Here is a 21,474-nt window from a genome sequence, read left to right on the forward strand (position 1 = left end):
ACTTCAAGGCTCGGGCCATCGGATGGCACATACATGGGCTCGATGCGGGCCCAGCTTCGGGCCTGCTCGTCAGCCCAGCCAAGCAGCTCAGTAGCGCGGTGCAGGAAGACCATGAGCAGGGTGTGGACATCACCCTCGGCTGAGTGGGCTGCACTTGGCTCTGCCTGGAAGTAGCGGCGGAAGAGGCTGCCCAGGCTGTAACCCTTGCAGCCCTGGGCCCGGGTGCCATGGCTGTGGGCACGGTCCAGGCTCCGCAGCGCAGGCAGTGTATCCAGACAGACGGTGTCCGGGGGCAGGTGGGCGCCCAGGCGCCGCAGCTCTGTGCACAGCAGGGGGAAGTCATAATCAAAGCCGTTGTGGGCCACGAGGCAGATGGGGCCCTCCTGGCGGCTCAAGAAGGCCTGCAGCGTCCGCACCACGGCATCGTCGAAGCCGGCCTTCCGGCACCGCGCCAGGCTGTCGCTGCTCAGGCCGGTGATCTCACTGGCCTTGGCGGTGAAAGGGCGCTCTGGACTCATGCACAGCGTGAGCTTGTCCAGGACCCGGGGCAGCACAGGGGCACCAGACTCGTCTCGATCTGGGCTCTCCAGGGAGGAGCGGTGCACCGCAAACAGGGATATCTCAGCCACCTCGGGATCTATACTGGGGAGCCCAGTGGCTTCCAGATCCAGGAAGACGAAAGTCTCGGCCCGGGGTGCCTCGGACATGGTGATGTGCTCACGGGGACAGCAAAGCCTAAAGCTGCCAGGGCAAGAGGCACAAAACCTGAGGGCCAAAGTGATGGGGATGCCTGGGCCCAGCCACATACAGCCGACTCCGTGGCCAGTGCTCCAACCCCTTTGTTCAGGGGGAGGCCTCCTGGGGCCTCGGCACCCTCTCCATTCTGTGCCCCAGTCCCTCCCTGGCCATTGTCACTACTACCAAGTAGGAAACAGCAAAAGGTAGGGCTGGTCTGCCCAGATCCCGGCCCAGAGGCCTCTGCCACCTGCCTCCAGGTACCTGAGAGGCAAAGTGCGCCGGGTCTGTGTCACCCGGGACCTGGGGAGGTGCCAGTCTAGAATGGTGTCTTCACTGAGACACCCTGGCTGGGAGCCTGCACCCCTAGGGTCATCTGTCGGGAAGCAGGCAGCCAAGCATCCTTGGTTTGGCCTCCTCTGGCCTCCCTGGCATACAGGTGCCTTCCCCAACCTGGCCACCTGCCTAGGGGCTCCCGGCAGCTGTCCTCACCAACCCTGCTGCGCTGGCTTACCTGGGGCAGGTGCTGGCCGGCTTCCTGGGCTGCTGGGCACCTGTCTCCAAACAGGCTGCTCCAGGCGGCCTTTAATCAGCGGCCGTGGCCCGCCCCCAGCCGCCTGTTGGGCAACGAGGAGGCCTAAGGCCGCAGGACCTGTGCAGCCGGCCTGCCGCCCCCTCGCTCACTCACAGCTGCTGAGACACACGCCCTGTGTTTACAAATTGGAAAGCAGGCTCCTAGGCCACACGCAGGCTCCCCACAAGCTGGGCCGTGGGCTGGAGGAACGTGTCATCACAGGCATGAGGAGGAAGTGCGAGCCAGGATTTGGCAGCTGAGCTAGGACGACTCCCAGCAAGGTGGCAAGTCCCCTTCTCCAGGGCAGAGCTCCACCTGTGTCACGAGGGACCAGGTTGCCCTTCATGAGGCTAAAGTGAGCTCGGGAGTGGGCAAGAGGTGCCTGCACGTGCCGTGCTTAGCCAAGAAAGGGAAGGGTGCACTCAGGATGGGACCTCGGTGTCGCCCCCGTGACCTTGGGCACTTTCCATGCTGCCTGGCTCACACATCTCACAGACTAGTCTTCCAGGAGGAAGGGGAGATGGTATATGTTTCACGGGCACAATGACCCATAATATCCAAGAGGCCTTTAGCAGAAGCTGCCAGGAAGGAGGAAGAGAGGCGAGGCCTGACCTGGCAAGCCATGTGGGCTCCAGCTGAACCAATCCTGCCCCACCAAATGAGGAAGGATGAGCCACAGGAAAGGTGGGGGCACGAGACTGCCCGAGCAGCAGCCCCAGCCCCAGGACCATGGGAGTGGGAGCGAAGCCCAGCCCCTCAGAGCAAAGACAAGAAGGCCCTCCCTGGCCAGAAAGCGGGCAGCATTGTCCCAAAGACCTCGTTCCGGAGCGAGACATGCCAGGCCTCGGCAGTCGGTGCCCAGAGGCCCAGCCTCCTGCCAGGGGCACAGGGAGGCAACCAAGATGCTGGTTGCGGCCTGCCCACCGCAGGCCCTCCCGAGTCCGTTGGAGGGTGAAGCTGTTGATGCAGCTGGGCAGCAGTGACCCGAGGCCTGCCTGTCCTCTCCCCCCACCCCCGGCAGTCTCCTTGTCTGGAGCACCCGCAGGGGACTTGAGGTGGTAATGGCGTGGGAGCAGGTGAGGCTCACAGCCAGGGTGGGGCTCTGCAGTGGACCAAGTGTTGAGAGGGAGGCCCCTCCTCAAGCCCCCTTTGGCCTGCCACTGGGCTGAGGGAGGCAGAGGCCCCACCAGTCATGCCTGTTCCCAAGTGTGGAGGGAGGGAGGTGGCTGTGACAGGCACACTGCTCAGGCCACTGGCAAGAAGTCCCCAGGCCGGTGCAGGGAGGCCTGGGGAGGAAGGAGGAGGAAACACACGCCCTGGCCACTGGATCCTGGATGTGGTGGGCGCCAGTGGCCAGGCCGGGGGTGTGGGAGGAGTCCACACGTGGGACCCCGAGGCCAGTCACAACAGAGGCAGCAGATTTCTGGGGCTTGGGCAGGGAAGGAACAGAAGCCAACGGGAGCTGCTGCGAGGCAGAGGGGGCAGAAGAGGGGCATGGCTGAGGCCACCTGGGACAGCGGGAAGGGCAGACCGAGCCATAGGATGCCGTGGCCCCCTCAGCTGCAGCCAGGAAGCAGCTTCTTAGGACCAAAGCTTTCCTTTCTCTCCAGCTTCCCTCTCAAGCCGCTGTGCCCCCCCCCCCCACCCCCGACCACCTGACTCTTCAGGGCAGAGCTTCCCGCTCACAGACTACTCCATGCCTTTCTGCAGACTGTCACTGAAGATCTTGTATTTCTGAGTTAGTTCTTCCACTTTGGTGGCTGCAGAGAAAAAAACAATACGAACAGCAAAGTGACTCCTAGCGCTTCCCAGCCTGGAAGAGGCCGCTCCCTACCTTCCCCCGCCCCCAACGCCAGCCTTGCAAGCCTTCACTGTCTTTCGCTGGTTCTTCTCAGGCCCCAGGCGTCCCTGCACCCTCAAAGGGCTTGCAGCCTAGGCATCCAACTCCCACCGTGATCCAGAAACTGCCAAGCCAGGAGCTGCCAGGAGGTCTAGGGCTGAGAGCACAGATGGAAGGCGCCTGTGGGTACCAGGCTGAGCCCCAGGCCAGGTTCCACTCACTGGGCATTGTCCATGCCCACCCCAACCCTCGCCAGAGCCCAGGAGCCAGGGGTTCTTCTGAGTTGGATGGTGTGTTCCCTACCGCTCAGACCAGTAACCCATGCACACATACAAATCAAATGACACGGGGCCTTAGCTGCACAACCCGCCCCCGCCGCCCCCCCCCACCCCGGGGCCCTGGGCTTTCAGAGCTGGGGGCACCGCCATAATTTGCACCTGCCTCCTGACGTCCCAGTTTCACATAATGAGCACTGGGCATGAAATACAGGGACTTTAGCCCACTCCCCTCCCCCACCCTGGGGACTCTGGGCTCTTCCCTCAGGTTCCCTTGGTTAGTGGTGCCTTCACTTAAATACACAACTATTCCTTCCTCCACCAACCTGCCTCTCCGCCTCTGGCCTGTCCCCTCCCCTCCCACATGGCACGGTCTTTAATTGACATTTGGTCCCGCCTGTCCAGAGGTGACTCTGAGGCTCAGGAATCATGGGGCGTGCCTCAGGGTGATGAGCCCAGCCCCAACGACCCGCCCCACTCGTCATCAGTGCTCCCGCTGGGCGCGGCCGACTGTGCTTCCTCTCCTGATCCCATTTCTCCTCAGATGGGGTTTTCCTAGGTCCCTCTGGGAATCATTTGCCTCTCCCACACCTCAGGCTTGTCCACTCTGCCTCCTGGGGCCGCCTCAATGCTGGGTGCTCCATCAGCTTACACGTCCTGGGCTCTCTTGGCCGGAAGCCAAGGCATTAGCCTCTGGAGGCGGCAGTTTCCTCTTTGAAAGCTTGGACCCCAGCACATTTGGGGTTCCATCTGCTCTGCACGCCCATCGCTCTATTTTTCCTTCCTCCTCCTCCTCTGGAGGGCCTGCTAGCCACCCAGATTGGCCCTCATTTTGTTGATCTGTGTCTTTTTCTCTCTATTCTTACACATTTGTTGCCTGCCCCTGCTGTTCTGCCCCCACAGAGCTCTTTCCCTTGATTTTTTTTCAACATTCTGGCAACCACGTTTAACTTCTAAGGGTGTTTGCTTATTTTCCTCTTTGTTGGTTTTTCATAGTTTTCTAGGTTAGGGAAGTTCTCTTCTCTGAATGACCCATTAGCCCTGCTTTTCCAGGTCTTTCTTCTCTCTTCCATGGTGCTGGCCCAGGTTGGGGAGAGGAGGCCTGGGAGCTAGTGTACTGGTCCCCGCTCCACTCTGGTGAAGACACCATTTTCTGCACAGTGTTTCCCAGCAGGAGCTCCAAGGGGGTCAAGGCAATGGAAGTGGCCTTCATGTCATGGACCCTTGGGCCAGAAAACGGTGGGCTTCAGCTGGGCTGCCAACCGCATCCAAAGCCTGGGTTTGCCATTTATTTCAATCATTTTCTTTATGAAAGAACAGGCGAGGGTCTCACTGGGAGCACCACCCTATACGGATCTGCTTTGCTTGTACCCTCTGCTTCCGGCCCACTCACCACTGCCCTCCCCCGCCCCCCCCCCGGGGGCTGCTGGCCACACAGCTCTGGGACAGCAGCAGATCGACCAGACAGGCCCCTCTCTTCTCCCTTGGGCTGTGGCTTTTCCCACCCATTGCACGCATCAAATTGCTACCATCCACCTCTCTGTGTTGGTGCTGTCAACTCCCCACCCCTGCTCTCAGCACCAAGGCAAATGGGACTTCAGGCCCACCCAGCTGAGATGGTGACTGGTGAATGACGATGGGATGACCGGCCCACTCCGCGTCACCAAGGCCCTCTCCGTGCACACAATGGCACAGCTCAGGACACCGGCCCAGCAGGCACACCCAGCCCCTCACTCAAGCCCCTCCCTTCCGACGTGGGGATGTGCGACCAACACAGCCTGGCTACTGACATACAGAATGGCGGCCTAGCTTCTTGTCCTGGGAAGGGAAGTGCCACAGACACGCAGACCTCCCACAGCTGCAGGGCCTGAAGGCCTTGGGTTTGGTCAGGTGGGGACACAGGCAAGGTGGGAAGGCCGTTCTGATTGGCCCTGGCATGGAGTTGGCATGGACTGCTTCTTTGGTGTGTCTGTAGCCCAAGAACTCATCTCAAACAACATCTGGAGGTGCCATACTTGCCCCTCACCACTCTCCAGACCCACTGAGGGGGCCAGGATCTCAAGGCGAGCCTGTGAAGCACCCTGCGGGATGGGGGGGAGGGAGAGGTTCTCACAGCTCAGACGTCACAGTTAGCCCTGCCAGCAGTCCTGCAATCACAGGTGCGGCGGCACATGGCAAAGGACACTAATGACCATTATTCTATTAAAAATACCATTTTATTAACAGCAATTAGGTACAGTGCGGGGGGGGGGAGTCATAGTGACAGTGGTGACTAGGATAAATGTTACAACGAATTTTAAAATGGGTGGCTTTGGGGCAGGTCGGTCAGGAAGAAGAGACTCCCAAGCGCCTGGTATACACGTGGCAAATATGTGTGCCAAGGCCAAGAGCAGCAAGAAGGCTGCTGGTGAGGGCTGGCTGGAAAGTCCACACAAAGGGGAGGCTCAGAGGCTCTGTGACCTAAAGCCACTCCATGGGGGTGCCCTGGGGGGAAACATTTACAGGCAAATGCTTTCATTGCTACTGCCTGCAGCGGCAGCTTGGGAGAAGCTGGGAAGTGCGGTGTCCACAGGGCTCTGAAGAGTTCTGGCAGTCCTGGCGCTCTACAAGGCCATGTGCATGCCCAGGGCTGTGCCGATACCCAGGAGAGAGCCGACAAGGACCTCAACAGTCGCCTCCGGCTGACTCCGAGGCTCAGAGCAGGCAGGAAGTGAAAGAGGAGTGAAGTGAAGGTCAAGTGTCTGGCTGAGTGCTGATGAGATGTGAGGCTACCTATCCAAGAAGCTCAACAAACTCCAAAAGGGATAAAGTCAAAGCAATCCGCACCAAGACTGATTATAACCCGACTGTCCGGAGCCAAAGACCAAGAGGATCTTGAGACCAAGAGGAGAAGTGGGGCTGTGGAAGGGTCTCGGTGACATCAGCAGCTGGTTTCACATCACAAGCTATGGAGGCCCGCAAAGCTGAACACATTGACTACCTGGCTCTTTACAAAACAAGTTTGCCGACGACAGCTACAGGGCAATGGAAATGAACAAATGACAGATACACACATGGTAGATGAATCTCACAGAGACATCATTACCATCAAGTCAGGACAGCAGCTGGCTGTCGGCGGGAAGAGACATGGGGGGCTTTCCAGGGTGCTAGCATGTTCTATTTCTTGACCTGGGTCATGGTTACACAAGTATTCACTTTAAAATCATCACTTGAATTGGAATAAAGGGGGTTGACCAGAGCACAGGGAAAATATCCAACTATTTCCTATTCCTATTCTACTCCCTCTGAATTGAGGTTCCTCACTAAGCACTATTTTTCTTATAAAAAAGACCTTTTCTGGGGCGCCTGGGTGGCTCACTCATTAAGTGTCTGCCTCCAGCTCAGGTCATGATCCCAGGATCCTGGGATCAAGTACCACCTCGGGCTTCTTCCTCAGTAGGGAGCCTGCTTCTCCCTCTGCCTGCTAGTCCCCCTGCTTGTACTCTCTCTCTCTCTCGCAAATAAATAAACAAAATCTTTTTTAAAAGACCTTTTCTGAATGCATATTTCCATAATAAAACAATAAATTTCCTCAGAAAAAAAGTTTAATTGAAACTAAATGCAGATCCAATCTGCCACATCCAATAACAGAAATGTCAGAAGGATCTGACCTGGCACTGATGGGGATACAGTAAGCAAACGGGGATGGGCCTCACCACCAGGACGCCAGGAGCCCCGTCATCAGGACGCAATCTAAGATGGGAACACGCTTTATGTCTCAACATGTTTCCTGCATCTTTTGGCCAGCTTGCCAGTGGGAGAGGGGTGGATTACCTAAGTGACCCATGTTCTGAAGACTACAGAGCAGGATAGAGAAACAGTAAATGAACGATACCACCTCTGACTCCGACACACAGAAAATCAGTGTCCACGCCCTGGCTCGCTTCCCACAAGGGGTTCTTGTACATGTTTGTCCTTTACAAAGGTGAGATCAGCCTGCAGTTTCCCTTTAACATTCTGTAACGTGCAGTTCTTTATGTTGTTGTAACCAACTTTTGAAACAACGAACACTATCCCACCACATACATATACCATTATTTACCAAAGCACTACCCAATGTTAAAACTTTGGACTGTTTCCATTTTCCACTATTGTAAATCTTGCCACAGCATCATATATAATAGTAAAAAGCTGAAAATGACTTATAGGCTGGATAACAGAAAATGTTAAGCAAATTACAGCAAATACCTGAACAGAAGGGTGTTTGACAATTAAAAATGTTACTTCCAAAACATGGGAAAATGCTTATAACATTTTTTTAAGTAATCTCTACGTCCAACGTGGGGCTTGAACTTACAACCCCGAGATCAAGAGTCGCATGCTCTCTCTACTGACTAAAGCCAGCCAGGCACCCCAGGAAAATGCTTATCATGTGATCACAGGGAAAGAACATAATGTAAAAGTATATATGTGTTCTGATTACACTTACACAAAGAAATAAAAAATGATGAAAGGAAAAAAATATAGATAAATAGACCAAAATATTAACATCAACCATCTCTGGGCCACCAGGTTATGGACTGTTTTTATTATACCTCTGCACATCTTTGGGTTATCCCAAATTCCCAAAATTAATTTTTTTATTTTATAATCTGTAGAAAGCATTTTTTTTCAAGGGAAGAAAAACCTTATGCATCAGAAGAAGAAGAAAGTGAGGGACGATCCCCAAATACTCCCTAAATGCTGGTCAAGCAAGAAGGAGCCACATGTGAGGCAGGCACTAGGCCGAGGTGCGCAGGGACAGCCCTGCCTCTGACCACTGAGCAGGCAGGCACCAGCCCCAGCAAGTGGCAACCACATACCTAGACTCATGACAGAGTTGTTGCTGCCCCAACAGATCTGCTCGCCCTGCTGCTGCTTCGCCATCTCCACGGCTTGGGCCGAGGTGTCAGTGACCTCCGTGACTGCTTTCAACAGCTGGGAGGGATGGAGAGAGAGAGGCACATAGGCATTAAATGCTGGTGGTCTGATCTGCAGAAGCCGTCTCCTGCTTCCCACCCCAGTTCACATTCAGCATGTGCTCTTTCTTCCCTCGACCCTCAAGCGTGTGGCATTCACCCCCAAGGACAGCCCAGGGTGAGGAGGGGACTGCCGACCAGCTGGAGAGTCACCGATCAGAGCTCTCCATGCTAAGTCCCTTCTTCCAGGCCCAGTGGGAATGCCACACAATTATGTGCCCCACCCCACACTAGCAGCTAAGCAAAGCCACAGGTGCAGTGGGAAAATCAATGTCCCAAGATTTTTAAAAAAAGGGGGCGGGGCCTTCCTGATGAGAAAGGAACGTACCCTATCTTGCCCTGTTGGCAGAACGACAAAGGACAGGTTGGTCAGAGGTTTGGAAGTCTAGGAGTCTTTGTGTTAAAAAACCAAGACGGTGCTTGCTTCAGCAGCACTTAAACTAAAACTGGGAAAAAACAAGACAAATGTCGTGGAAGCCCTGGGCCGACATCAGAGTTTTAGGTTGGACTCCAGGGATCTGAGATGTGGAACAACAAAATGAGTAAGCAAATATTTATGTAGTCAGCTCAGCAATGTGAGACCACTTTTTCCTATCTGTCTGAGCTGGGTCAAGAGCACAGACAGGCAAACATCTGTCTGTCTGTCTGGCATAGTTCTCGGTCATACACAAGAATGAACTGGCTGTGATACATTTGGGCATAGTGTGAAGACAGAGTGAGACTAATACAGGGACAGAAGCTAGAAGCTGGGATAAGGGTCCCATATGGTCACCCAGGACCCAGTGAAGGCAGTTCACAAACTTCTTCCAGGCCCAGGGTCTTGGCTCAGCTAATAGCCCCCCGAAGTGCAGTGGGACTCTCAAGGGAACATTCCTGTCAGCCCTCATCCCTTCCACGCACCAAGAAAAGCACCTTCCCCTCCTGCCCCAGGCCCCGAGGCTGAGGGCCAGCGCCCAACTGCACCAAGCCCCTCCCAGCCCCCTGTCGCAGACCTCACGCCTGTGGCTAGGGGCTACAGCAGCTGGCGGGGGCGGGGGGGGGGGCGAGGGTAGTGGAGGAAAGGGTGATTCTTACTTGGCTGCATGAAGTCAGAGTCTGGTACACGGCCTGGATGATGGGGCCACTCGGGTGGAGGTAGGGGCCTGGGCGCTGGCAGCACTCACCCAGCTCGTCATCATAGACTTGGAGAAAAGCCACAACGAGCTGGTAGAAGTCAGAGATGACCAGGCGCAGCTTCTGGTCCAGGGTGCTGGTGTCGGCCCTACTCACAGCAACTCCTTGCTTGTGCTGTGCAAAGCACTGCAAAGCCAGAAGCAGAGGGGCTCTTGAGGCTGCCCTGCCTGCCCCTGGGGCACCAAGTCTCTTCCCGCATCAGATAGGTAAGACCAGAGGCAAAAAAGAGCAAGTTGGTTTTGAGCAAAGCCGCCTGGCCTGTGTGGGCCTCAGTCTCCCCCTCGGGAAAAGGAGGCCAGGCCAAAGGCTGCTGGGAAGGCCACATGTAAGAAAGCATGTGAAAGCCCAGACCCCAGGGCCTGGTGCATCTCCTGCAGGAGGCCGATTCTTTCCATTCTTCGGAAAGCCTCCCCACATCTGCCCCAAGTTTGTCTGCCTCTCCCCTTCCCATGGGCTGGGCACCCACAATGTTCTAGAATCCACTGAGCCCTGTGCATATACCACCTCACTTACGCCTCACAACACATTCATTGTAAAGATGGGGCACCCAAGGCTGGGGAAGTGATGCTCCTTGCCCTAAGACAAAGTGCCTAGTCAGGCCCTCACCCCCAAGTCCCACAGCCCCCAGGAGCCGGCACCCCTCACCTCTACCCTGAGCATCTGCAGCTTGGCAGTGCTCTTCTGCAGCTTCCTGGCCAGCTCCATCACCTTCTCGTCCTCCAGCTCCACAGAGGGGCTGGTCCTGCAAGGAGAGCGAGGACACGTCCAGCCCCACGCCAGGGCAGGCCACACGTGGAAAGGCCGGGCTCAGGTAACAGAACCAAGCAGGACACATACCTCTGCCAGTCGTCGTTCTGCTGGTCGAGGAGGGGCTGCGTATCCAGGGGCCATGGGTCACACTCTGGGCTCAGGAGCATCTGCAGGTGGGGGCTAGAGAAGAGCTCCCCCAGCAGTGCCTCATTCTTCGCTCTCGCATCCTCGAAGTGCTCCTTCACACTGCCAAGGGAGCCCCAAGGCCGTGCTGTCACTGGCCTCCAGGGACTGTGTCAGCAGATTTGCTGAGACCCCTGGCCAAGGAAGCCCTCAGTCCCCTGGGGGAGACCCAGAGGGCAAAACGAGCCCGGGCAGAGGGGCCGGGAGACAATGTCTCCCCCAGTCCCTGCCCTGCTTTGGCAGCCAGGACTGAGCCCCAGCCCTCTGAGAGCCCACCTTCCCCGGCAGGCCTGCCTGTCTTCTCTACGGCCTGCACTGCACCTTCACGCTGACAGCCTGGCACTGTGAGCACTGCCCCAGCGGGATGTTCCACCTGGGCTCACACCCCACTGGGCCCACACCCCACCGGGCCAGTGTGTAGCTACTGCTGCCCAAGTGGAAAGTTAAGACCCCAGCTGGAGATGTACCTGCTGGTGGTCTAAAAATAAAGTTAAAGATAAAGTTCCAAGGGCTCCAGATAAAGTTCCAAGGGCGCCTACCGGCCATTCTGTGGAGGGCCCATCCTGAGCCTTTACCTGGAGCAGCTGCAGCATCCAATGGTCAGGCTCCGGACTGCATCCAGCAGCTGGTCCATGAGGTGCAACTGCTTCTGGGCGCAGGCCCGGCCCTGGGAAGGGAAGACCATGTGTGCTCACTAACGGGACATGCCGGGGGCCCCGGCCCACCCCTTGCCCTGCTGGGGCCAGCATAAAGGAGCGCTTGGGCCAGCAGCATTTGGGACTGGCTTGGGGAATGCTGTCATTGAGTGCTGCCAGCCTCGGGTTGCAATGGTGCCTGGGACCATGCTATGGCAAGTGCCCATCACACATCCCCCAGCGCAGTTCCTTGAGCAGGGACGCCGACTGTAGCAGGGCCTACAGCCCACAGGGTTGTAGCCACCTGATGACAGTCTGTTCCTCAGGAACGCCTCCAGGAAGAGGCTTATTCTCCTTGGCAAATTGCCCTCCCCAGGCAGGAACGGACTACGATGACCCTGCTCCTCACAGGAAGAACAGGTGGCCAGACGTTACAGCTGACATAGTCCCCCCACCCCAAAGGCAGCTGGGATCCCCAGCAGGGACCTGCCTGGCCAGGAGCTCAAGGCTTGAAGAAGCAGAGGAGGCTTACAGCCAATCCTCAGGACCTAAACCATTACAACCTGAGAGGCCTGGCCTGCTCCAGAGAGCCCTGTGTGAGCAGTGGTATCCGAAAGAAAGCTGGGCCTGCCTCTCCATCGTAGACCCTCGTTGCCCCTGCCCTGACACGCCGCTATTCTGAGGAAAGCACGAGAATGATTGGCTCAGCCAGCATCACTATAAAGCCCTCCCAGAAGCAACTGCACTTCAAGCGGGCATGGAAGGCACAGGCTGTGGTGGCATTTCAGGCTGGGCAGCCCTGGGTGGGGAGGAGATCTGGGAACAGGAGCATGCTCTGCTATAATGTTTGCAGCCCAGATCCCCGTCCATGGGCGCCAGGCCTCATGGCTACGGCCGCCTGGCACTCCTCCACAAACCCGGCTCTCGGCTGTGTAGCCACATCAACAAGACTGGTGACTCTGGAAGCTCCTCAGCCTAAAACTGGCTACTTGGAGCTGATCACTACCTCCTGTTGACACATTCTCCCAATCTGCCCAAGGGACACTGAGCCCAAGAGACACACTTGAGGGCAGCCTCGGAGTAGAGATGGGGGGCGGGGGGGGGGCGGGAGGAGACACGATGTAGACAGGAGACAGCCTAGACAGAAACATGGGAGCAACTATCACTCAGGACCCCACAAAGCCTTGACCAGTGGCCAGGGCTGGGACACCCTGCCTGCTGCCCCCTCCTCAGCACAGCCCTGACTCTGACGGCCCCCCAGTGCCCATGAAGGGATAGGTATCCCTGCTCAGGGCTCGGCCAGCCTGGGGTAGGGCTGGGACTGTGGTGCTGAGCATACCAGTGATCCTTTTCATTCAGCTGCGCTGGTATTTGTATTGAGATGCACATGCCAGGAATTGACCCTTTTTAAGTGCACAGTTCAGTGGTTATTAGGACAGTCAGAGAGCCGTGCAGCCATTGCCACTTGGTAAGTCCAGGACATTACCATCACCCCCAAAAGCACTCCTGTCCCCATGAACAGTCACTCCCCACACCCCTCCCCCACCCTAGCCCCTGGTACCCACTGATCTCCTTTCTGCACCTATGGATTTGCCTCTTCTGGACATTTCCTATAAATGGAACCTCACATATGGGGTCTTTTGTGATTGGTTCCCTTCACTCAGCATCATGTTTTCAAGGTTCATTCAGGCTGTAGCACGGATCAGCAGTTTGTTATTATTGCTCTTTATCCATTCACCAGTTAAGGGGAATTGGGGCTTTTTTCTACTTTTTGGCTCTTAAGCAATACTTCCTGCTCATGTACAAGTTTCTGTGGGGCTCTACAGCTAGGAGTGGGAAGTCTAGGGCTTACCCTTCTGAGGAGCACCCAGACCACCTGCCACGGTGGCTACACCGCTTGGCATTCCCAGCAGCAACGCGTGGCAGCCCCAGCGTCCGCTCACCCTCGGGGGTATGACGTGGGATCTCATCGAGGTTGTAGTTTGCATTTCCCTGATGACGGGTGATGGTGAGCATGTTTTCATGTGCTCACTGGCCATTTGTTTATCTTCTTCGGAGAAATGTATTCAGATCCTTTGCCCATTTTTGAGTTGGGTTACTTGTTTTTTTCTTAATGAGTTGTAAGAGTTCTTTATACATTCTGGATCCCAGACCCTTGTCAGATCTATGATTGACAAAGATTCTCTTTCAGTCTGTGGATTCTCTCCACTTTCTTGATGTCCTTTGAAGCACCAAAGTGGCTCATTTTAGTGAAGTCTAAATGATCTATTTTTTTTCCTTTTTACTTGTACTTTTGGTATCAAAATGACTTTTTAAAAATATTATGAACTCATGGATTTGAATTCACAGAAAGGCCTCAGTCTACTGCAGTCACTGTCCTTACAATGCAGGCATCATGCCCATAACATCCCTTCTTTGGCCAGTGAGGGCTTCTACTGCTAGCCGGCGCCCCAGTCCTTTAGGTGTAACTCTAAGTCTTGGATATCTGCCCTGTTCTCTCATGTGACAAGGCGTTCCTGCCTTAACTGGTACATTTCCTGCCCCAGGCCTGTGTTACAACTGGAGTATCACTGTTCTTGGCCTTTTAAGAGGACAAAGCAAGGAAATACATATATACCCACATACTGTTTTTAAGTTAAAATACATTAAAAGCTGACACTGATATTCCCAATTCAAATTCCAGACTACAGGGTTTGACTAAACTTAATTATCTTATACCTGTACCTCCTTCCTCCCATGCCCCAACTCTCAGCTTTCAATATGCCGACATAAATTACTTTTTGGTTTTTATTTTGTATTCCACAAAAAGGAATGAAGTACTGACCCATGTTCCAACATGAATGACCCTTGAAAATATTGTGCTAAGTAAAGAAGCCATTACAAAAGGCCACATACCATATGACTCCATTTATATGAACTAGAGATGGCAGAGTAATGGGTAATGGGGAGTGACGGCTTAATGGGCACGGGACCCCCTTTTAGGATGATGAAAATGTTCTGGAACTAGATAGATGTACTTAGTGCCACTGACTGCACACTTAAAAATAGTTCAGATGGTAAATTTTATGTTTTATGTATTTTACCACAACAAAAAAATGTTTTTAAAAAAGAACCCTTCAGCACCTACTGGGAAATTTTTTTAATGGTTAAAACGGTAAATATTGGGGCATCTGGGTGGCTCAGTCAGTCAGGCTTCAGCTCAGGTCATGGTCCTGGGATCCTGGAATTGAGCCCCATGTCAGGCTCCCTGCTCAGTGGGGAGCCTGCTTCTCCCTCTCTCTTAGCAGCCTTTGTGCTTTCTCTCTCTCTCTCAAATAAATAAAATCTTTTTTAAAAAGGTAAATATTATGCTATGTGCATTTTACCACAATGAAAAAAATCTTTAAAGATAAAAAGGAAGGAAGGAAGGGGTTAGAGTTCCAGGTAAGCTTGAGGGACCAGCTTCCCCTCCCACTGAGTACCCACATCTGAGAGTGGGACAGAATGCATGTGTCAGGTGTCTATAGTCTTGGAAGGGCAAATATCAGCAGGTGCATCAGGGAGGCATGCCAGAATCCAAGGTTATCATTGAGACTGGTGGTGATTTACCATGTTCTCTCCTCTGGTCTCCCTGGACCTGCACTCAGCCCAGCTCAAACCCAAAAGGGAGCCAAATGGTACAGACAGAGAGCTCCAGAAAAGGAAACCCCTAACACTCAGAGAGTGTAGAGGAAATCCCTGGCCTTTTCTCTCTCCCTCTGCTCTGTGACCCCAGACCCCAGGCAATATCATGGCAGGGGTGGCAGAAGCAACAAAGCTGGCTGATAGCAGAAAACTGCTCTGGGTGCAGGGAACCTCCCTCTCCATTCAGGGGAGCTATGTGGGGAGGGGGAACAAACCCTGTTCCTGCTTCTTCCACTCTGTCCTCCCACCAGTGTGGTATAGTCACAGAAGTAGGCGGTTTATGGCTGCAGGGCAGCAAAGGATGGCCCTCTTCCCAGGAGCCAGACAGCATCAAAGAGATGACAGGAAGGGAAGATCTAGGGGAAGCAACCCTATAAATCTGTTTACGAATGCCTGGGCTCATCCCCACTTATGCAGGGGTAGATCTGATCTTGATGAACATACCAAAGAATGATTACAGGGGAGAGGCCAACACCCAGGCCCCAGGCTGACCATCGGGTGGCACACATGCAGGACGGGCCCGAATAGCAGCACAAAGGCTGCAGAAACCAAGCTGACACTGGCTGGAACCACAGGCCAGAGAAGGAGGCAGAACATGCAGCTTAAAACTAACCAGGTCAAGTGCCTGCAAAAACACAAATACCAACATTCTCCATAAAATTTAATAAGGCCCAGAGACAAAGTAATAGTCAAGAATGTCCAGGACGCAATCCAAAATTATTTGGCACATGAAGAAAACCATGAAAATCTCAAATTGCATGACAAAAGACGATCAACAGACACCAATCACAAGATGGTACAGATGTTGGAATTACTTGACAAATTTAAAGCAGTCATTATAAAAATGCTAAATAAGTAATCATGAACACTCTTGAAACAAAAGTTAAAATAGAAAACAGCAAACAAACAAACAAACAAACAAAAAAACCAGGAAATATCTTTTTAGAGCTGGAAAATGGAATAACTGAAAAAAAAAAACTCAGTTATGGCCCAAACAACAGAATGGAGGGGACAGAAGCAAGAGTCAGTGAACTTGAAAACAGATTAACAGAAACTATCCACCGTGAGCAACAGCAAGGAAAAAAACATTGGAAAAAATTAAGAGCCTCATGGACCTGTGGTACAATAATAAAAGGTCTAACACGTGTGTCATAGGAGTCCCAAAAGGAGGGGAGAAAAATGTGTGGCCTGAAAAAATATTTGAAGGGATAATGTCTGAAAACTTCCCAAATTTAAGAAAAGGGTACAAACTTACAGATTTGAGAAGCTGAGCGACTCCAAACAGGACAAACCCAAAGAAATATTCCCACAAACACATAATCAAATTGCTGAAAACTAATGACAAAGAAAAAAGTTCTAAAGCGGCAGGAGAAAACCAATGCATGACCCATAGGAGGAAAATTATTCAAATGACTGCAGATTTCTCATTGGAACCTATGGAGAAAGAAGAACTGCCAACCCAGAATTCTGTATCCAGTAAAACTATCCACCAAGAATGAAGGGGAACTGGACATACTCAAATAAGTGAACTCTAAGAGAATCTGGACAGAGCAGACCACTAGATCTAAAAGAATTGCTAAAGGCCGTCCTTCAGAAAGAAGTGAAATGATACCAGAAAGAAACTTGGAACATCACAAATAAAGGAAGAATAAAGGACAAAACCACATAATCACTTCAGTAAATGCAGAGAAAGCATTTACAAAATTCAACATCTTTTCATGATAAAAACACTTAACAAATGGAAATAAAAGGGAGCACCCTCAACGTGATAAAGGGCATCTATAAAAAATTCACAGTTAACATCACACTCAGTGGTGAAGATCAAACGCTTTCCTCCTAAAATCAGGGACAAGGCAAGGATGCCCACTCTTGCCACTCTATTCAACACTGTACTGGAGGTGTTACCCAGAGCAAATAGGCAAGAAAAAGAATTTAAAAACATGCAGATTGAAAAGGCAGACATAAAACTATCCCTATTTGCAGATGACACAACCTTATATATAGAAAATCCTAAGAAATCCACTAAAAGTAATATGCAAAAGTAACTATTTCCACACACTCACAATGAGTAATACAAAAATGAAATTAAGAAAACAATTCCAGGGGGAGCGGTAAGATGACAGAGGAGTAGGGCGACCCTAACCCTGCCTCCTCACTGAAACACAGCTAGATAAAGATTGGATCATTCTGAACACCCATGACATCGATCAGAAGTCTTGGAGAACATCTTGCACATCTATAAACCAGAAAAACAACCCATAGAAGCTTCTTGTAACAAGCAGACCAAAGCACACCTAGGATCTACCTTCCTATATGTATTTTATTTTATCTTATATTATTTTTTAACTTTTTTTTTCATTTTTATTTTTTATTTTTTCTTATTCTTATTTCTTTTTGTATTTTGTTTTGGTTTTTTTCCATCCAAACTGACAAGACAGAGGAATTCATCCCAAAAGAAGAGGAAGAAATGGCCAGAGATTTAATCAATACAGATAAAAGTAAAATGTCTGAACTAGAATTTATTTATTTATTTTTTTTGGAACTAGAATTTAAAACAATTACAAGGATACTAGCTGGGCTGGAAAAAAGTATAGAAGACACCAGAGAATCCCCTACTGCAGAGATAAAAGAACCAAAATCTAGTCAGGCCAAAATTAAAAATGCTATAACCAAGATGTAGTCCCAAGCAGAGGCCATAAAAACGAGGATGAATGAAGTAGTAGAGCGAATCAGTGATCTAGAAGATAAAATGATGGAAAATAATGAAGCTGAAAAGAAGAGGGAAAGAAAATTATTAGATCATGAAGGTAGACTGAAGGAACTCAGTGATCCCATAAAGTGAAATAATATCCATATTATAGGAGTTCCAGAAGATGAAGAGTGGGAGAAAGAGGCAGAAGGTTTATTTGAACAAATTATAGCTGAGAACTTCCCTAATCTGGGGAAGGAAACAGGTATTCCAGTCCAGGAGGCACGGAGAACCCCCCTCAAAATCAACAAAAATAGATCAACACCTTGACATATTATAGTGATGCTTACAAACTACAAAGATAAGGAGAAAATCTTGAAAGCAGCAAGGGACAGGAGGTCCTTAACCTACAAGGGTAGACACATAAGGCTGGCAGCAGACCTGTCCACAGAGACCTGGCAGGCCATAAAGGACTGGCATGACATATTCAACATGCTAAATGGGAAAGATATGCAGCCAAGAATACTTTATCCAGCAAAGCTGTCATTCAGAACAGAAGGCGAGATAAAGAGTTTCTAGGACAAACAAAAAATAAAGGAATTAGTGAACACTAAACCAGCCCTGCAAGAAATATTAAAGGGGATCCTATGAGCGGAGAGCGGGACCCAAAATAACAAAGACCAGAAAGGACCAGAGATAGTGTCCAAGAATGGCAACTTTATAGGTAATACAATGGCACTAAATTCATATCTTTCAATAATTGCTCTGAATGTAAATGGACTAAATACTCCAATCAAAAGACATAAGGCATCAGAAAGGATAAAAAAAAAAAAAAAAGACCCATTGATATGCTGCTTACAAGAGACTCATTTTATTTTATTTATTTTTTTTAAAGATTTTATTTATTTGAGAGAGCAAGAATGAGAGAGAGAGAGAGAGCACATGAGAGGGGGGAGGGTCAGAAGGAGAAGCAGACTCCCCTCTGAGCAGCAGGGAGCCCGATGCGGGACTCGATCCCGGGACTCCAGGATCATGACCTGAGCCAAAGGCAGTTGCTTAACCAACTGAGGCACCCAGGCGCCCACAAGAGACTCATTTTAGACCCAAAGACAGCTCCAAATTGAAAGCGAGGGAGTGGAGAACCATTTACCATGCTAATGGACACCAAAAGACAGCTGGAGTAGCCATCCTTATACCAGACAAACTAGATTTTGAACCAGAGACTATAATAAGAGATGAAGGACACTACATCACAATAAAGGGGTCTATCCAACAAGAATATCTAACAATTGTAAACACTGAAGCCCCTAACATGGGAGCAGCCAAATATATAAACCAATTAATAACAAAATAAAAGAAACTCATTGATAATAATACAATAATAGTAGGGGACTTTAACACCCCATTCACAACAATAGATCATCTAAACAGATCAACGAGAAAACAAGGGCTTTGAATGACACATTGGACCAGCTGGACTTAACAGATATATTCAGAGCATTTTATTCTAAAGCAGCAAAATACACATTCTTTTTGAGTGCACATGGAACATTCTCCAGAACAGATCACATCCTGGGTCACAAATCAGGTCTCAGCTGGTACAAAAAGACTGAGATCATACCATGCATATTTTAAGACCACCACAATGCTATGAAACTTGAGTCAACCACAAGAAGAAATTTGGAAGGACCACAAATACATGGAGGTTAAGAACATCCTACGAAAGAATGAACGGGACAACCAGGAAATTAAACGAAGAATTTTAAAAATATATGAAAGAAATGAAAATGAAAACACGATAGTTCAGAACTTTTGGGATGCAGCAAAGTGGTCCTAAGAGTGAAGTATCTAGCAATACAGGCCTTCCTCAAGAAGCAAGAAAAGTCTCTAACTACACAACCTAACCTTACACCTGAAGAAGCTAGAAAAAGAACAGTAAATAAAGCCTAAATCCAGTGGAAGAAGAGAAATAACAGAGTAGAAATCAATGACATAGAAATAAAAAAAAAAACCCAGCAGAACAGATCAACAAAACTAGGAGCTGGTTCTTTGAAAGAATTAATAAGATTGATAAACCCCTGGCCAGACTTAACCAAAAAGAAAAGAGAAAGGACCCAAATAAATAAAATCATGAATGAAAGAGGAGAGATCACAACCAACACCAAGGAAATACAAACAATTATAAGGACATATTATGAGCAATTATATGCCAACAAATTAGGCAATCTGGAAGAAATGGATAAATTCCTAGAAACATATAAACTGTCAAAACTAAAACAGGAAGAAATAGAAAATCTGAACAGACCTAAAACCAGCAAAGAAACTGCATCAGTAATCAAAAATCTCCCAACAAACAAGAATCCAGGGCTGGATGGCTTTCAAGGGAAATTCTACCAAACATTTAAAGAATTAATACCTATTCTTCTGAAACTGTTCCAAAAAACAGAAATGGAAGGGAAACTTCAAAACTCATTCTATGAGGCCAGTATTACCTTGATCCCAAAACCAAAGGCCCCACTAAAAAGGAGAATTACGGACCAATATCCCTGATGAACATGGTTGCAAAAATTCTCCCCAAGATACTAGCTAATAGGATTCAACAGTACATCAAAAGGATTATTCACCACGACCAAGTGGGATTTACTCCTGGGCTGCAGGGTGGTTCTACATCTGCACATCAATCAGTGTGATATACCACATTAATAAAAGAAAGGATAAGAACCATATGATCCTCTCAGTAGATGCAGAAAAAGCATCTGACAAAATACAGCATCCTTTATTGATAAAAACCCACCATGTAAGGATAAAGGGTACATACCTCAACATCATAAAAGCCATATATGAAAGACCCACAGGGAATATCATTCTCAACAGGGAAAAACAGAGCTTTTCCCCTAAGGTCAGGAACATCCAGGGATGTCCACTCTCACCACTATTGTTCATCATAGTACTGGAAGTCCTAACCTCAGCAATCAGACAACAAAAAGAAATAAAAGGCATCCAAATCAGCAAAGAAAAAATCAAACTTTCACTCTCTGCAGACGACATGATACGCTATGTAGAAAACCCAAGAGACTCCACCAAAAATTTGCTAGCACTGATACAGGAATTCAGCAAAGTCACAGGATATAAAATCAATGCACAGAAGTCTGTTGCATTTCTATACACTAACAATGAAGCAGCAGAAAGAGAAGGAATCAATCCATCTTCAGTTGCACCAAAACCCATAAGATACCTAGGAATAAACCTAACCAAGGAGGTTAAAAGATCTTGTACTCTGAAAACTATAGAACACTGATGAAAGAAACTGAGGAAGACATAAAGAAAAACATTCCATGCTCATGGATTGGAAGAACAAATATTATTAAAATGTCTACAACTACGCACAGCAATCTACACATCCAATGCAATCCCTATCAAAATAACAGCAGCATTTTTCACAGAGCTGGAACAAACAATCCTAAAATTTGTATGGAACCAGAAAAGACCCTGAATAGCCAAAGGAATGTTGAAAAACGAAAATCAAAACTGGAGGCATCACAATTCTGGACTTCCAGCTCGATTACAAAGTTGTATTCATCAAGACAGTATGGTATTGGCACAAGAACAGACACATAGCTCAGTGGAACAGAAGAGAGAACCCAGAAATGGACTCTCAACTCTATGGTCAACCCATCTTCAACAAAGCAGGAAAGAATATCCAATGGAAAAGACAGTCTCTTCCACAAGTGGTGTTGGGAAAATTGGACAGCCACATACAGAAGAATGAAATTGGACCATTTCCTTACACCATACACAAAAACAGACTCAAAATGGATGAAAGACCTAAATGTGAGACAGGAATCCATCAAAATCTTAAAGGAGAACACAGGCAGCAACCTCCATGACCTCGGCCACAACAACTTCTTGCTAGACACGTCTCCAGAGGCAAGGGAAACAAAGGCAAAAATGAACTACTGG

At 49.9% G+C, this 21,474-nt stretch overlaps 2 protein-coding genes across 12 annotated transcripts in view; both read right to left on the bottom strand.

Moving 5' to 3' along the window:
• The window catches only part of TREX2 (three prime repair exonuclease 2), an 18,763-nt gene extending 17,377 nt beyond the window's left edge, over positions 1–1,386 (bottom strand). Inside the window, exons 1-2 of the mRNA XM_073887935.1 lie at positions 1,250–1,386; positions 3–741 (exon numbers count right to left, since the gene is read on the bottom strand). Coding sequence (XP_073744036.1) covers positions 3–707 — 705 coding nt within the window. The 5' untranslated portion in view covers positions 708–741; positions 1,250–1,386. The remainder of the gene's footprint in view (positions 1–2; positions 742–1,249) is intronic.
• Positions 1,387–2,933: 1,547 nt separating this feature from the next.
• Positions 2,934–21,474, bottom strand: part of HAUS7 (HAUS augmin like complex subunit 7) — a 30,402-nt gene continuing 11,861 nt past the window's right edge. For 9 of the 11 annotated variants that reach the window (XM_073887891.1, XM_073887887.1, XM_073887888.1 and 6 more), the window contains 6 exons: positions 11,103–11,194; positions 10,432–10,590; positions 10,240–10,336; positions 9,496–9,720; positions 8,266–8,380; positions 2,934–3,069 (listed from right to left, as the gene is read on the bottom strand). In XM_073887891.1, coding sequence (XP_073743992.1) covers positions 2,999–3,069; positions 8,266–8,380; positions 9,496–9,720; positions 10,240–10,336; positions 10,432–10,590; positions 11,103–11,194 — 759 coding nt within the window. In that variant the 3' untranslated portion in view covers positions 2,934–2,998. Of the gene's footprint in view, positions 3,070–5,641; positions 6,439–8,265; positions 8,381–8,749; positions 8,868–9,495; positions 9,721–10,239; positions 10,337–10,431; positions 10,591–11,102; positions 11,195–21,474 lie in introns of those variants that run through there. The other 2 variants (XM_073887892.1, XR_012376753.1) reach the window with 2 other exon arrangements.

The sequence above is a fragment of the Callorhinus ursinus genome, unplaced genomic scaffold, assembly GCF_003265705.2.
Source record: "Callorhinus ursinus isolate GAN/ISIS: 27379988/994484 unplaced genomic scaffold, GSC_fseal_2.0 scaffold84, whole genome shotgun sequence".
NCBI lineage: Eukaryota > Metazoa > Chordata > Mammalia > Carnivora > Otariidae > Callorhinus > Callorhinus ursinus.